At 52.4% G+C, this 14,724-nt stretch overlaps 1 protein-coding gene across 2 annotated transcripts in view; it reads left to right on the top strand.

The window, feature by feature from the left end:
* The first annotated feature begins 2,765 nt into the window (after positions 1–2,765).
* Fanca (FA complementation group A) overlaps positions 2,766–14,724 on the top strand; it is a 39,577-nt gene continuing 27,618 nt past the window's right edge. For both annotated transcript variants that reach the window (XM_076837845.2, XM_076837844.2), the window contains exons 1-14: positions 2,766–2,912; positions 3,129–3,238; positions 3,628–3,721; positions 5,581–5,714; positions 5,834–5,929; positions 7,196–7,269; positions 8,223–8,335; positions 8,978–9,060; positions 9,527–9,560; positions 10,038–10,104; positions 12,568–12,677; positions 13,425–13,501; positions 13,811–13,952; positions 14,223–14,356. In XM_076837845.2, coding sequence (XP_076693960.2) covers positions 2,834–2,912; positions 3,129–3,238; positions 3,628–3,721; positions 5,581–5,714; positions 5,834–5,929; positions 7,196–7,269; positions 8,223–8,335; positions 8,978–9,060; positions 9,527–9,560; positions 10,038–10,104; positions 12,568–12,677; positions 13,425–13,501; positions 13,811–13,952; positions 14,223–14,356 — 1,347 coding nt within the window. In that variant the 5' untranslated portion in view covers positions 2,766–2,833. The remainder of the gene's footprint in view (positions 2,913–3,128; positions 3,239–3,627; positions 3,722–5,580; positions 5,715–5,833; positions 5,930–7,195; positions 7,270–8,222; positions 8,336–8,977; positions 9,061–9,526; positions 9,561–10,037; positions 10,105–12,567; positions 12,678–13,424; positions 13,502–13,810; positions 13,953–14,222; positions 14,357–14,724) is intronic.

Below are 14,724 nucleotides of genomic sequence, written 5' to 3'. Positions count from 1 at the left end.
CCCTCCTGCTAGTACTCCAGACAGATTCCACGGATCCCTCTTACCCCGGGTCTGCATTAGAGATTCATCCCTCTATCTGGGACTTCCAAAAGCCCTCCACCGACATCTCAAGGACCCACCTATTTCCCAGCACGACCCCAATACCCACTTTCTCTCCAGAGCCTCAGGGGTCTCAAACCTTTGATCTTCTCCAGAAAGGCCTCTGTGCCAAAGGAACTCCCCTTTCAACACACCCAACCTAGCAGTCCAGAAACCAGACACTACAGACTCATACAGGCTCTTGCTTCACAATACAGCCGTAATCCCGTTATGCTCGAATTCGGGACTCCCCAAAGACCACCAATCAACAGCAGCAAAGAGGTGTTGATTGCGAGCTAGCTTGGTCCTCCGCGCACACACAGCAACTGGTGATGCTGAGAGGCCCCGAGCCCAGGGTTTGCTGCAGTTTTATACATTCTCTGGAGAAGGCAGGGACCCCCAAGTACGACATAGCATCTCTTAGCAAATCATCACACACCGCGGGAAAATCAAATCACAACTTAGAACATGATCAGCACATTCACTGGCGGGAACAGGTTGGGTGGGGTGATTGGTTACTACAAAAGGGGTATTCGTTTGAACTGATTGGTTTAAACCAAGAGGGGTGTTCATGCTGAATTACATGGCTTCCCAGCACCATAAACTCCTGGGAGGGTCATCTGGCATCCCAGGTATTTCCCGGTCTCATGCTGATTGGTGGCTGCTAGGGGGTTGCTATGGGTCCCCACCTAGCCTGAGTCAGGGACACCTGGCACAGCAGATCTCATTTGTAGATAAACCACTTAGCAGGGTGGGACTGTGCCTAGGAGTGCTCTGTGGGTCTTTCCAAGGACAAAGGTCATGTCCCTTTCCTTGGACAGGCTTTGCTCTGAGATAGAGGCTGGTTTTTCACCCCCTTCACCCAGGAGTTCCCAGCCCACATCCCACCTCTCCACCATTCCCTCACACATCACTCATCTTCTCCATTCCCTTACACCCCAAGTCCAGAACATTTTCCTCTTCACCTGGACAGACCCAGACACTCACACCTCTACCCAGTTAACTTGGACTGTCCTACCCCAAGGATTTAGAGATAGTCCCCATCTATTTGGCCAAGATCTTTCTAGGGATCTGTCCTCCCTCTCACTCCCCCAATATAAATTTATTCAATATGTAGATGACCTCCTCCTTTGCAGCCCCTCTTTACAGATCAGTTTCACTATAAGGCAACCCCCAGAGGACCTCTGACTTTGTGCATCTCCAAAACCTCAACTTTCAACCCTCCAAAGCTCCCCACTGATTCCTAAAGAAGACTCTTCTTGGAGAGAGGAGGCTACTACAAAGACTAACAGCCCCTGATGCCCAAGATGGAGACCTATGAGCCCTGGTCAACTCCTCTCTCTCCAGAGACTCTGCCCCCACCTAAAACCCTCCCTGATCCCCTTTACAGGAATGAATGTCTTCACCCCTAAGCAGCAGGAAGAAACTACAGAAGAAAGACCATCAGCCCCACCCCTGTGTATCTAAAAAACAAAAAGGGAGGAATATTGGCATCATATCAATATTGGCATCAGATTCACCATTTTAGGTCGGGAGCATTTTTATCTAGAGGCTTCAAAGTTCCGATTATGAAGCAATGATGCTTAACTTCCCATAAGAACATGTGTCTGCTAAACAATCAACCCCACCCCAGCTTAAACTCCTAAGAAGCTTGTGACCAACCCTACCCCGCTTATGGCCCAACTCCTAAGCAGCTTTCCGTTTTGGACTTAAAAGATGCCAATCTCAGGACATTTTCCTCTTCACCTGGACAGACCCCAAGGATTTAGAGATAGTCCCCATCTATTTGGCCAACTGCTGCTCTCCTCCAAGGGACAGCCCTGTCAGTTTGCCCCAGGTTACCAACAGTAAATCTCTTGCACAAGGTTCAGGTGTGTGGTGTGCTCTTTGGACTGTGTAAGACTCTGCGAGTGCCCTTTCAGGTGGATTACAGCAAAAGCTTTGCCCCCTGAACCTGGCTACAGCCAAATGAATCTGTTTCCTGCTGTCTTCGGTGCCTTGTCTCATCTGTCCCCACAACACTATGGAGACAGTTGGCTAATCTTTTTCTAGCATGCAGAAAAGCACAGTTAGCGTATTCTGTAATTCTCCCTTACAGAAAAAGGATGGATGCACACTTCAGGTTGCATGGGCCACTATTATAGGAAAAGACTATGATCGTTAGTTTTGGCATAAGCCATGGGGCCCTTTTTCCCTAGGTGACATTAAGAGCTCTATTCTGCTCCCCTAACCTTCGAGTTAGGAGCGTCACGCCTGGCACAAAAGCCCCTTTGGCCAGTTGTTCCAGAAATGAGAACTCGGCACAGCACCCCTGGTAAGGGAATTGCAGACACGGTGCTGCGGTGCTGGCCGGCCCGGAGTTGAGGGCCCGAGGTTTTCAGCATCTCTCGCTCTGGGTTTGTAGCGCCCGTTCTTTCCAGATCAGCTCTGGGTCCTTTTCGTCAGGAAAGACGCATTAAGGACGTCGCAGTTTCCTCGCAGGAGGCCACTGTCAATCCGCACCGCCCATTCCAGCTTCGAACCCCAGGGTCACTTTTCTCTCGCGGTCGTGAGCTCGCCACGCTCCTGCCACCACCAAGATGGCCGCCAGCGCCTTTTCCCTGACGCCACCACCAAGATGGCCGCGGCCCCAGGTTTCCGCCTTCGTGGGGTGTGGCCTGGGGACTTCAGCCCAGAAACACGCGAACCTGCCGCAGCCCATGAGAAGGCAGCGCGGGCTCGGCCGAGCCAGCGCCTCAACGTCCTGGCGCTCACCATGGCGGACTCGCGGTCCCCGGGAGCCGCAGCTGGTTCCGATCCGCTGCGCCGCCGGAGGTCCTGGGCCGAGCTGCTGGGTAGGTGGGCGCCGCGTCGGCGGCCCCGTCCACCCCGACCTCCGCCGGCCCCGTCCACCCCGACCTCCGCCGGCCCGCGCCCCTCCCCGGGCGCTTCCGCACCGCAGGACTCGGGCGGCCCCGGCCACCCCGCGGGCGGTGCGCCCCGCGTCCCCTCGGCCCGGGGCAGGAGCTCGCCGCGTCGTCGTCCTGAAACTGCTTTCTCCCTTTCCTTAGCGGGAAGAGTCAAGAGGCAGAAGTACGACCCGGAGAGGGGGCAGCAACTGAAGAGCTCGGCTGTACGACTCCTGGGACGCCACCAGCGCCTGGACGACCTTCTGCTGGAGGTGAGAGGAGTGGTCGGCCTTGAAGGCCCGGAGGGCGGCTGAGCGGGTCGGTGCCTCCCCAGAGGCCGGTCAGTGCCTCCCCAGAGGCCGGTCAGTCACTCCCCAGAGGCCGGGTCAGTGCCCCCAGAGGCCGGTCAGTCACTCCCCAGAGGCCGGTCAGTGCCTCCCCAGAGGCCGGGTCAGTCACTCCCCAGAGGCCGGTCAGTGCCCCCAGAGGCCGGTCAGTGCCTCCCCAGAGGCCGGGTCAGTCCCTCCCCAGAGGCCGGGTCAGTCACTCCCCAGAGGCCGGTCAGTGCCTCCCCAGAGGCTGGTCAGTCACTTACTAACACGAGGCACCCGCTAGGAGCCTCCGGGTTCTCCAAGTGGTGCACGCCCTGCTTTGATTCCAGGTAGAAGATCCACCCGGTGACAGATTGTGCCTCAGCAGATTGATTGACTGTGACAGTGACAAGGCCTGCACTGACGGTTCTTGTTCCTTCATAGGTGAGTTCCACTCGGATCCTTGATTCATGGAGTCAGAGGATCTGGTATAAAGTGACCCAGTCACCGGATGTCATGATTTGGGGTGGGCTTGCTTTGCTGCTGACTTGGGTAGGACAGCGCTGACTTATGGAAGACCGCAGTGTGTGCTGCTGTCCAGGAGGTGCACAAGCAGAGGTGGCTGTGCCGGAGCAGGCAGGAAGGCAGTGTGTTTCTAGGTGTGTGTCAGGGAGGAACGAGGAGGGTGAGTGTGTTTCTAGGTGCCACTTTCCTCCCAATTTGGGATAGTGAGATAGGGAAGGCTCTGGAGGAGATAACATAGTTTTTTACGTGACAGCTATTTTTGCAAATAGTGGAATTAACTGAATCACTAATTTGTTCTTAAGAAGTATAAAGGTGACCTCAGATAATAGGTCTGGCAGAATTTCTGAATCTGTGTGCCATTGGGAAATGATCCTGATTTTCACTGCCATAACTGGTTTTGAATCTCAAAGATGATGGGTCACAAGTCCAGGGGCCAGGCATGGTTGTACATTCTTGTAAGGACTTTGGATGAGGCATAAGATCTTGTGCGGTTTATCCTTAATCACAGAAGTATGGACCCTCCATCCATTAGCAGTAGTAGTTGATGTTTTTTATAACTTTATTTTTATTTATTTACTTATTTATTTATATCTGGTGCTCAGGATCCATCCAGGGCCTTGCACGTGCGAGGCGAGCACTCTAACGTTGAGCCATAACCCCAGCTCCCATCCATTAGTTTTTAAGTTTGCTTTTCTTTTCTTTTTTGTATATTTATTTTTTAGTGTACACAGTACCTTTATTTTATTTATTTATTTTTATGTGGTGCTGAGGATCGAACCCAGGGCCTCGCACGTGCTAGGCAAGTGCTCTACCGCTGAGCCACAACCCCAGCCCCTAAATTTGTTTTTTTGCTAAAGAGATGGCTACCATGCTTTAAAAATTAAATAAGTAAATAAGATAAATGCATTTTAAATGAAAATAAATTTCCCCCTGGCAACAAATAGTTGATTTCTAATACTATATTGAAGCCTCTAAAACCATCGCATTTGCTCACTTCATATATATGTATTTTCAGAATCTTGAAGATAATGAGCATGTACTAGAACTTTTTATTTTTTCTCATAATTAGTTTTTGAAGCTAAGGAAGTGACTGCTTGTAGGTGTTGCCTATTTCCAGCGTACACAGCGTTTCTCACTTCAAGGAAGGTAGACTAGAGCCTGGTTGCTCAGGAGTAGCCTGGTGGCTGCCTGAGAGTCAGCGTTGGGGTTCCTTCTGTTAGCCCTGCAGACTGACTCCACCTGTGGCCCTTGCTCCCACCAGGTGTGTGTGGCAGAGCATTGGGAAGCCCCTACCTGTAAAGGCGGTGGGATGCTTCCATCCTACAGGCCATCTGGATGCTGAAGTAATCAGGAAGACAAACTGCCGCGCCCATGAACGCTTAGTGGCTGGGCACTTACCTAGCATGGGCGGCCTTGGGTTCCATCCCCAGCACGGGGAATAAAAGAAGAGAAAGGAGAAGACGAGTTGAAAGAGCCTGCTGGGGTTCTCGTTCCGTGGTGCTGTCTGAACGTGGAGATAGAGCTCTTTGTGTAGCCGTCAGCATATCTGCTCGTCCTGCTTGCCTGTGCGTGTGCACAGCTCTGGGTTCAGAAATTTCCTCTCATTGTAGTAGAGCTGCTTGGTCCATGAAAGTGTCTTATTTTGTGTATCATGTTTTTCCCTTTACATTTTTCCCCCTTTTGAAGACAGTTTTCTGTGTGCTGTGGCTTAAAAAGACATTTTAACTCAAATTGCTGATGTTTTCAGGGAAAGTTTTGTTTTTTGTTTTGTCTTTAAGGCTCTGCTTTTCAGGATCAGGCCTTGAAGCTGGGGGTTCCTGTGGGGATCCTGTCAGCAAGGACCGTTGCCTGCAGTATGAAGATGGTCTGTGAGGAGCCTAGCCATCCCGTGCTGCTCAGCACCGAGCAAAGAGTGAGATGCCAGTTCCCCTGAATGTCACATGCCGTTGCTCATGAGTTTGTGTGGAAATAGCACACTGCTATAGTTTAGGTAGTCTGTCTGTCTCCAAAAAAGATCTATTGTCCTTTCAGAAGAAGCTGTCTTCCTTGCTAGAGTTTGCTCAGTATCTTCTGGCGCACAGCATGTTCTCCCGCCTCTCCTTCTGCCAAGAAGTGTGGAAAGCACAGGTAACAACCCCAACTCTGGCCTTGCCCAGCAGTGCTCTGTTGATTTGGTTGGAGCCAGAACCTGGGTTTTCTTGGGGATTCAATTGAATACGTTGTTTAAAGATAATGAAATAAAAGTTCATCAGATGCTCCTGTGCTGGGAAGGAAGAGCCTCAGTCCTTTTGCCAGTGTCTGCCCATTGTTGGCAGTCTTTATTAGAATACAGTGCATCCCAGAAACAGGGTGGTCTGCCTTCTTGGGGATATTATCATGAGGTCTTTTTCAGTGTAGTAGAGTATTTAAATATACTAAAGGTATTTTTTTTGAATAATTCAAACTCTGTAGGTTTACAGATATTTTTCGTTTTGGTTTTTGGTACCAGGGATTAGAACCTAGGAGCATTTGACTACTGAGTCACATCCCCGGTCCTTTTTATTTTTTATCTTGAGACAGGGTCTTGCAAAGTTGCTGAGGGCCTTGCTAAGTTGCTGAGCCTGGCCTCAAGCTTCAGACCCTGCTGCCTCAGCCTCCCTAACTGCTAGGATCACAGGTGTGCACCACTGCACCTGGCAGTTCACAGATTTTTTTTGAAGATCTGGAAGTGCTCAGTCACCATGTTGAGCTAACTGCCTGAGCAGGTGTGGGAAAGGGAGGAAGCGCCAAGGTGGTGACTTCCACCTCTTATCCTGTATGATCCTTGTGCTCGTTGCATCTGATCTAGCACAAGGCAGTGACCTGCACATGAATCGCATTGTGTTGTCTTCACAACTGTGCAGAGAAGGTGTGAGGAAAGGCTTCTTGGCAGCTGGAAGTTGCCTGGAGGTTGGGAGAGGGGAGGGGATAGCAGGTGGTGGGGGACAAGATCAGCGTGGTCTGAGCAGGGTCCAGTGGAATGGTGTGAATGCCTGGCCAGTCCAGGGGGGCTTTCCTGGGGGAGGCTCATGAGGAAAGGCCTGTGCCACGCATAAGAGTTTGACTTTGTCCCCAAAGCGATGAGGAGCCAGTAGAGGCATCTACAGAAGAGTTGGAGTACCAGGGGTTAGAACCCAGGGGCATTTAACCACTGGGTTGCTGTGTGGCTGCATGGAGCCAGGCTGGGGTGGCTTGCGAGAGGCTGACAGGCAGCAGGTTAGGCTGTGGGAACGGAGAGAAGCCCCAGGACAGCAGAAGAGCCTGAAGGGGGGTAGGAAGGTGAGCCCAGAGTGTGGCCTCGGGCCATGTCTCAGTGGCGTGAAGCCGACCTAGGCTGGGGCACAGGCACAGACTCACAGCACTCGTTTTCCTCAGAACTCTCTCTTGCTTGAAGCTGTGTGGCGTCTTCATGTGCAACGTGTCGTGAGCCTACGAGAGCTGCTGGAAAGGTAGTGCACTAGTGAATGCATGTTGCTTTGACATTGCTGTTTAAATGAATTATTTACTTCCAAAAGCACCCGGAGAAGCAATTGCCTCATTGTTTAACGAGAACATTAGTTGTTATTGAAATCATGTGTGATTTTTTTCCACACCACCTGAAACCAAATGGTGGTGTGACAGTGGCTCACACTGATTAAAAAAGGTCAGATCTTTTTCTTATTTCAAAAAAAGCCCGGGCTATGGGGTGGCTCAGGTCCTCGAGCTGCCTGGAACCTGTGAGTTCCTGGGTTCTGTATGCAAAACTAAACAAAACCTCTAGATGAATTAAAGAGGAAAATGTCAATACATAAAAGCCAGCCCTGGGAGGACTTTAGTGATCTTGAAGTGGGAAGCCTAAACGTGACAGAGCCAGAAGCTATACAAGGGTAGCAAACTTCACTACGTGAAGTTTAGTGTGCACCTAATATACCTTGAGATGAGTGGAAATGAAAATGGTCTTCCAGAATCTGTGGAACACAGCTAAGGAAATGTTTAGAGGGCAGTCATATTTGTAAAAGCCTGTATTTCAGAAAAGAATGTTATCAACCTAGGCTTAACCTCAGAGACTAGAAAGAGAAGAGCAAGTTAAGCCAGATGGAGGGAGAAAGTCATAAGGGTTGTAGCAGAAACCAGTGAAGTAGGAAACAAAGGCATACAGAGAGCATGTGCACAGGAGCTGCACATGTCCCGTATGTGTCCCATCCCTGATCCCCACAGTGTAAAGTGCAGATAAGTGAACCATTTGAAATTGATGGTTTCTGGGTCATTTGCAGCCAGACAGAAGCCCTGCAGCTGGTCCCTGGACTTTTGGGGCAGAAAGACTAGACTTCACAGTGGAGTGAGGGTTGCAGAAAATTGCCAAGTAAGGGGAGGCAACCATGGGGTCAGGCAGACCCAGATCCACTGTGCGCTGTATCCCCAGCCATCCTGACATGCGGGCCGTGGTGGCCTGGCTCTTCAGGAACCTGCGCCTCCTGTGCCAGCAGATAGACACCTCCTGCCCATACCTGGACATCGCTAGAGCTGTGCTCTCTGGTATGTTCATAGTTCCTGAGAAAAGTACCTTGGGGGCACTGGGGTTGTGGCTCAGTGGTAGAGTGCCTGACATGCATGAGGCCATGGGTTTGATCCTCAGCACCACATAAAAATTAAGTAAAGATATAATGTCCACCTGAAAGTAAAAAGTAAATATTAAAAAAAAGTTCCCTAGGCCAGTGGGAAGCTGAGCATTCGCCCTGCCTGTGAGCGTGGGGCCCAGCAAGTTCGTGGTGTCCTGAATTTGCTTTTAGCCTCAGCAGTTGGAGGGGGTTGGCAGAGGCTGCATTTTCCATTAGTGGCCAGCTCTGTCTGCTCTGTGAGCCTTGGTGGCCTGCATGGCCTGGGATCCTCCCTTGCAAAAAGCTCCTTCCTGGTGGGATGAGCTGCATGTCCTGTATTTGCTGTGGGGGGACCATCCATGAGCCATCCCTTGAGATCTACTTCTTTGCATTAAGAGAATAAGCCCTTAATATAAATTTGATGTATGCTAAGTACTTCCAAAATAGAGTGAGGGTAAGTCTGGCTTGGTGAGTGCTCGTGTGTTGGTAGGAACGGGGCTGGGTGGCCCTAGGGATCCGTGTGAGTCACAGCTGCTTGGAGACCATATGTGTGTAAATACTTTGGTTTGTGGTTTTTCAGATTTTGTGGAGCTGTTGGTTTCACAGGGATTTCAGGAAAACTCGGATCTGAGAAGAGTGGAGGAGACTGGAACAATGTCCCAGGTAGGAGGGACAGCAGAGCAGGGAGCTGCCAGACTCGCCTCCTAGCAGCAGTGGGCTGGGGCCTGAGGAGCAGGCCCTACCAGGTCTTGGCTCCTTTTGGAACTCCTGGGCTCGTGGCTGCCATTTGTTCTGTGTCCACACTTGTAAGTTTTGTGTAAGGAAATCATTTTCTGCGAAGTGACCACTGAGGGTGTCCTGATTTTCCAGAGATCTCCAGGGCAGGGGTCTTCACAGCAGCACAGGTCTATCCTGGCAGGGCAGGAGGGGAGGGGGTGCAGCCAGAGCGGGGGCTGTGGGTCCCGGCCTGGACCTCGCGGGGTGTCATGGTGGGCAGCGTTGGGGGATTTCTAGGTTTGTGAAGGAGTTTTGGAGGTGCTCTTCTTTGTAGAGGTGACAGGTGTGTCTAATGCGAGCGCGTGACTGCCCAGAGACTGCCGAGTGACAGCCCTGTGCTCTGTTCTGACAGGTGGCTGCTGAGGTGCTGCAGAGCATGCTTTCGTGTAAGTCGATGGCCCCTGCAGCTGGGAACGCGTGGTCTGCTCAGGAGCAGTCCCAGCTTTCCGGCCTTGCCCTGGCAGTAGCTGGCTGGCGTGGTGCTGCAGAGCCCGGTCCGGTGTGGCTGCACAGTCAGCTCCAGGGCTGCACAGTGGTGCAGCTTGCTGCAGCATCAGCAGCCTGCTCGTGAGGAGCTTCACAGCTGGCAGACCCAGCTGGGGACCCAGTTCAGCGGCAGAGCACGTCCTAGCTTGTGCCAGGCCCTGGATTCCATCCCCAGAACCACAAAAGAGAACAGAAAGCTGGCAGGCCTTGGTGTCCTGAGGGTTGGTAACTGTCTGGCTGGACCTAGTGCCATCGGGATTTAAGGGCCTGCAGAGACCTGAGACTCAGAAATTGACCCCTTGTCCCAGAGCACTTTAGGGTGGGTGCTGACAGACTGTTAGCGCCTGCTGAGTGCTGCTTCTGTCCTGTGTTGTCAGTGGCACTTGACGCTTTGGCTGGTGGCCTTCAGGAGGAGTCCTCCGATCACAGGGTGGCGAGCTGCTGGTATGTGGGCAATTTGGGGAAGGGTCCCTGCTCATAGGGAGGCCAGGGGCAGAAGCCTTGAGTGGAGGCCTTCCCATGGTATTGAAGCACTTCTAGGGTAGCGACCCCTGGCCCAGGGCGCCACTCTCTCCTTCATCTCCGAGAGCCAGTAGGAGACCCACCCGGTACTCCTGCTTCTGGAGTCCCTCAGGAAATGGGGCCTGCTGGTTGCTCCTCTCCCTCCTGAAGTGAGCGGAGCCCCACGGCTTCCTCCTCTCTCTGCCCTCAGGCCCTACCACAGAGCTTCCCAGAACATGCTGCTGCTGTTGGTCCTCCCGCGTGGCCAGCCCCGCACTGCTCTCTGGTCCTGCTCAGATCTGCCGTTGTCAGGCTTGGTCAGGGTGGCCTTCTCTTTCCAGGGCTCCGTAGACTCACAGAGTTGAGCGTGGGAGGTGGGGGTCAGGATGTGCTTCAGTGCACAGTGGGTCAGGGCCTTGAGGGTGGAATCCCAAGAGGCCAGGTAGAGGCCCCCATATTCCCCATATTTCCAGGTCTTCTCAGTCTTTTTTTAGAGAGAGAGAGAGAGAGAATTTTTCTTTCTTTTTTTTTTTTTTTTTAAATATTTATTGTTTAGTTTTTGGCGGACACAACATCTTTGTTTGTATGAGGTGCTGAGGATCGAACCCAGGCGGCACGCATGCCAGGCGAGCACGCTACTGCTTGAGCCACATCCCCAGCCCTCTTCTCAGTCTTTTAAATTGTTTTGCTCTTGATTTTTCTCTCTTACAAGGGGCTTGATGTGCTGAATGACTCAGTGTTTCTGTTGCAGTGGTTAAAACACCATTTTGTTATTGAGTTATGTGTGATGGTAGAGTATATTTTGACATACTATGTGTACTCACATAAGAACACTGGGAGGTTATGTTCAATTCATCCTACTGTCTTTCCCATCCCTTTCCCTTCCCCTCACTCTCCTGTCCAATCCGGTGAACCTCCACCACCCCCATTGTGAGTCAGCATCTGCTTATCAGAGAGAACATTCTGCCTTTAATTTTTGGGTTTGGCTTATTTCACTTAGCATGATACATTCCATCCGTTTCCTGGCAAATGCCATAATCTCATTCTTTATGGCTGAGTAATATTCTATTGTGTATATGTGCCACATTTTCTTTATGCATTCATAAAGGGCACCTAGGCTGATTGCATAGCTTAGCCATTGTGAATTGAGTTGCTATGAACATTGATGAGGCCATGTTGCTATAGTATGCTGATGTTAAGTCCTTTGGGTACAAAATTAGGAGTGTACCACATTATTTGTGTGTGTGTATATGTGTGTGTGCGTATGTGTGTGTGTTAGTCTGCCCAAGCTACCAGAGCAAAATATAGTGGACTGTGTGGCTTAGCAGACATTTTCTCACAGTTCTGGGTCTAAGCTGGAGTTTGAGGGCCAGCAGGTCTGGCTTCTTGTGAGGACACTCTCTGGTGACCCTGTAATGAGGCCCTGTCTGTGCACCCTCAGGTAGGCTCCCCACTGAGCTAGGCTGGGTAGGTCCGCCCCAGACGGCCTGTTGGGCCAGGTCTCTGAGACAGGCTTCCTGAGTCGGGTGGCTTGCTGTGCTGTTTCCCCTCACGTCTGTGTCTGGCTGTAGTACTTGAAGTTCAGACCTTCTCTCATGGGAATGGCCAGGCTCCTGCTGGCCCGGCTGCAGCGTGCTCTGTGGAGAAGGCTGGCAGGGCTGAGCCTTGTCCCCAACCGTGGTGAGCATGGGCCTCTTGACTGCACCATGCTGGCAGGGGTAGGACTTAACTGCTGGCCCCTTGGTTCTTGCCTCCTCGCTGCCATGGCTGTGGGGGCCTTACCCGTATTGGGGAGTCTTGCACAGTGGCAGGCGGACCCCAGCCTAGGGACATCTGCCCCATGCTCCTTCCCTGCTCTCTCGGAGTCATTGGCTTTAACAACAGCACAGCTGCCACAGCCACCGCACATGCCGGGTGCCATGCCCTGGTCTGCTCCTGGTGGCTAAGGCTTCCTGGCTGCCCATTGCTGCTCAGTTATGGCCCATCCTCCGTATCTGCTTCTCGCCTCCAGCCTGCCTCTGCACTCTCGGCTCCTCACTGCTGTATTTCTGTCTTGATAAGACCATTTTCCTTGGATTCCACTCAAAGCCCATAGCTGGCCAGGTGCAGTGGCCACACCTGAGATTGTAGGGACTCGGGAGGTTGAGGCAGGAGGATCCAAGTTCAAGACCAACCTGGGCAACTTAGATCCTGTCATAAAATAAAAAATAAAAAGGGCTGGGGGGCTAGTCAGTGGTGGAGCACCCCTGGTTTCTATTCCTTGTATCAGAAGAAGAAAGGAAAAACAAGAACCCCTGCAGCTTCATGGCCTGACCAAGAAAGCGCTCTTAAGGGTAAAGGAAGGCCTGCCTGCGAGGACAGGCCTGAAGGGCGGCCCCCCTGAGAGTCTCCCTCTGCTGTGCTCAGGCTTGGCGCGCTCCAGGCTCTCCCGTGTGGTGGGGTCTCTGCGGATGCGCTGAAGAGGTTCCTCCGCCACACCCTGACCCAGGTTCTCACTCACAGCCCTGTACTGAAAGGTAGGCCCAGCACCGTGGCCCTGTGCACTCGGGGCAGCTCCCTGGGCCCTTATGGATTCATGGCTCTGTCCTCTACAGGAACTTGGGCCCTGAGACCTGGGGGTGCAGCTTAATGCTCTGAGTAGCCCCAAGTTTTTGACAGCTCTCTGTTACCAAATGTCCTTTCATTTCAAAGTGATCTCCTGGGCTAGAGGTATGCCCTTAGGGTAGAGCCCTTGCCTGGAATGTGTGAGACTATGGGTTTCATCTCCAGCATTACCAAAAAATAAGATCATTCTGAGTTTTCTTACGAGAAATTAAGAGAAAAAAGAAGAATTATCACTTGTCTTGCTACCAAAATAGAAATATCTGCAATGCTGTCTGGAGAGGTGAAGGACCTGGAGAGAGAGGGTGGGCTCTGGGCAGACTTGCCATTGTATGTAAGGACTCCTGCAGAGCCTGAGTCCTGGAGCCAGCACCCCCAGGTCCCCAGGGAGATGGGCATTTTGCTGGACTTAAATACACAAACTGAAACCCAACTCTCTTTCCATGTGGAAGCTTTTTAAAAATTTTTTTTAGTTGTAGTTGGACACAATACCTTTGTTTTGTTTATTTATTTTTATGTGGTGCTGAGGATCGAACCCAGGGCCTCTCACATTCGAGGCAAACGCTCTATGACTGAGCCACAACCCCAGCCCCTCCATGTGGAAGCTTTAAAACTGTTTGATAAATGCCAACTTGAAGCTCATGTCTGTTTCCCTCCTGGAGCGTCTGATGCAATTCAGAGGCAGCGAGAGTGGAGCTTCGTCAGGACCCACCCTCTGCTCACCACGCTGTACCGCAGGGTGAGTGTCTGTTGGCTGTCCTGGGCCTGCTCTGCACCCTGGGTGGGGCGGGGGTCCGACCTGAGGCTGGCTCTGGCTTCGGCTCTGTATCCTGGTCACTCCCTCATGGACACTGACCACCCCTTCTGAGACAAGTGTTTCTCCAGCCAGTGCGGCCGCTGTGAGAGGTGATGCCACTTGTTCACTCTGAGCACTCCTTGATCCTTGCTGGATCCGCCCTCTGGTGGACCCCCGACTCTGCAGGGAGAAGGACCAGTGCCGCTGCGATGGGTTTGCTGTGTGTTGAGGGAGCTGGGACTTTGATTTCAGCTCCTGGTGATGCTGAGTCCAGAGGAGTCGGTCGGCTGTTTGCAGGAGGTTCTGGAGACGCGTGAGGTCAACTGGCAGCGCGTGCTGTCCTGTGTGTCCACGCTGGTCGTCTGCTTCCCAGAGGCACTGCAGCTGGTGCAAGGTGTGCACTCGGCTGCAGGGTGTGAGCGAGTGGGTGCACAGTGGTGGCAGCAGAACCTGCTGGGGGTCGAATCCACCCGAAGCCCTTCCTGCTGCCCAACTGTGAGCCCTGCTGCTGGGAAGGTCCAGGTTGCCTGTGGCGAGGAGTGAAGGAGTGGTCCAGTGGTCTGTGCTGCAATTGTGGCTCAGTCCTTGGGAAGCTGGTGTTTGGGAGGGCACATCCCAGCCAGGATGGCCTAATCTGCCTGCCGACAGTGTCACTGTCTGACAGATTGGGTGGCCCGTTTGATGGCCCATGCCTTCGAGAGCTACCATCTGGACAGCATGGTCACGGCCTTCCTGATTGTGCGCCAGGCTGCCCAGGAGGGCCCCTCTGTATTCCCATCCTACGCAGACTGGTTCAAGGTGAGTCTCCTGGGAAGCTGAGTGCCGTCCTCCTGGCTGGCCAGTGGAGGCACCGCTGGGCTCCCGAGTGCCGCTGTCTCATGAGAAACGAGCTGCAGGATGGCTTTGTGGCAGCCATGTCCCGGCAGGCTTCCTCGTGTGTCTCCAAGTCTTGTTCTGTGTCTTCCTTCAACTGCTGGACAAAGGCTGTTTCCCTCTTTTTTTTTTTTTTTTTTTGGTGGGGGGAGGATACCAGGGATTGAACTCAGGCCACTCGACCACTGAGCCACGTCCCCAGCCCTATTTTGAATTTTATTTAGAGACAGGGTCTCACTGAGCTGCTTAGTGCCTCACTATTGCTGAGGCTGGCTTTGAGCTCGAGATCCTCC

The sequence above is a fragment of the Callospermophilus lateralis genome, chromosome 18 (genome assembly GCF_048772815.1).
Source record: "Callospermophilus lateralis isolate mCalLat2 chromosome 18, mCalLat2.hap1, whole genome shotgun sequence".
Classification (NCBI taxonomy): domain Eukaryota; kingdom Metazoa; phylum Chordata; class Mammalia; order Rodentia; family Sciuridae; genus Callospermophilus; species Callospermophilus lateralis.
This window is presented reverse-complemented; position numbering and strand designations above follow the sequence as displayed.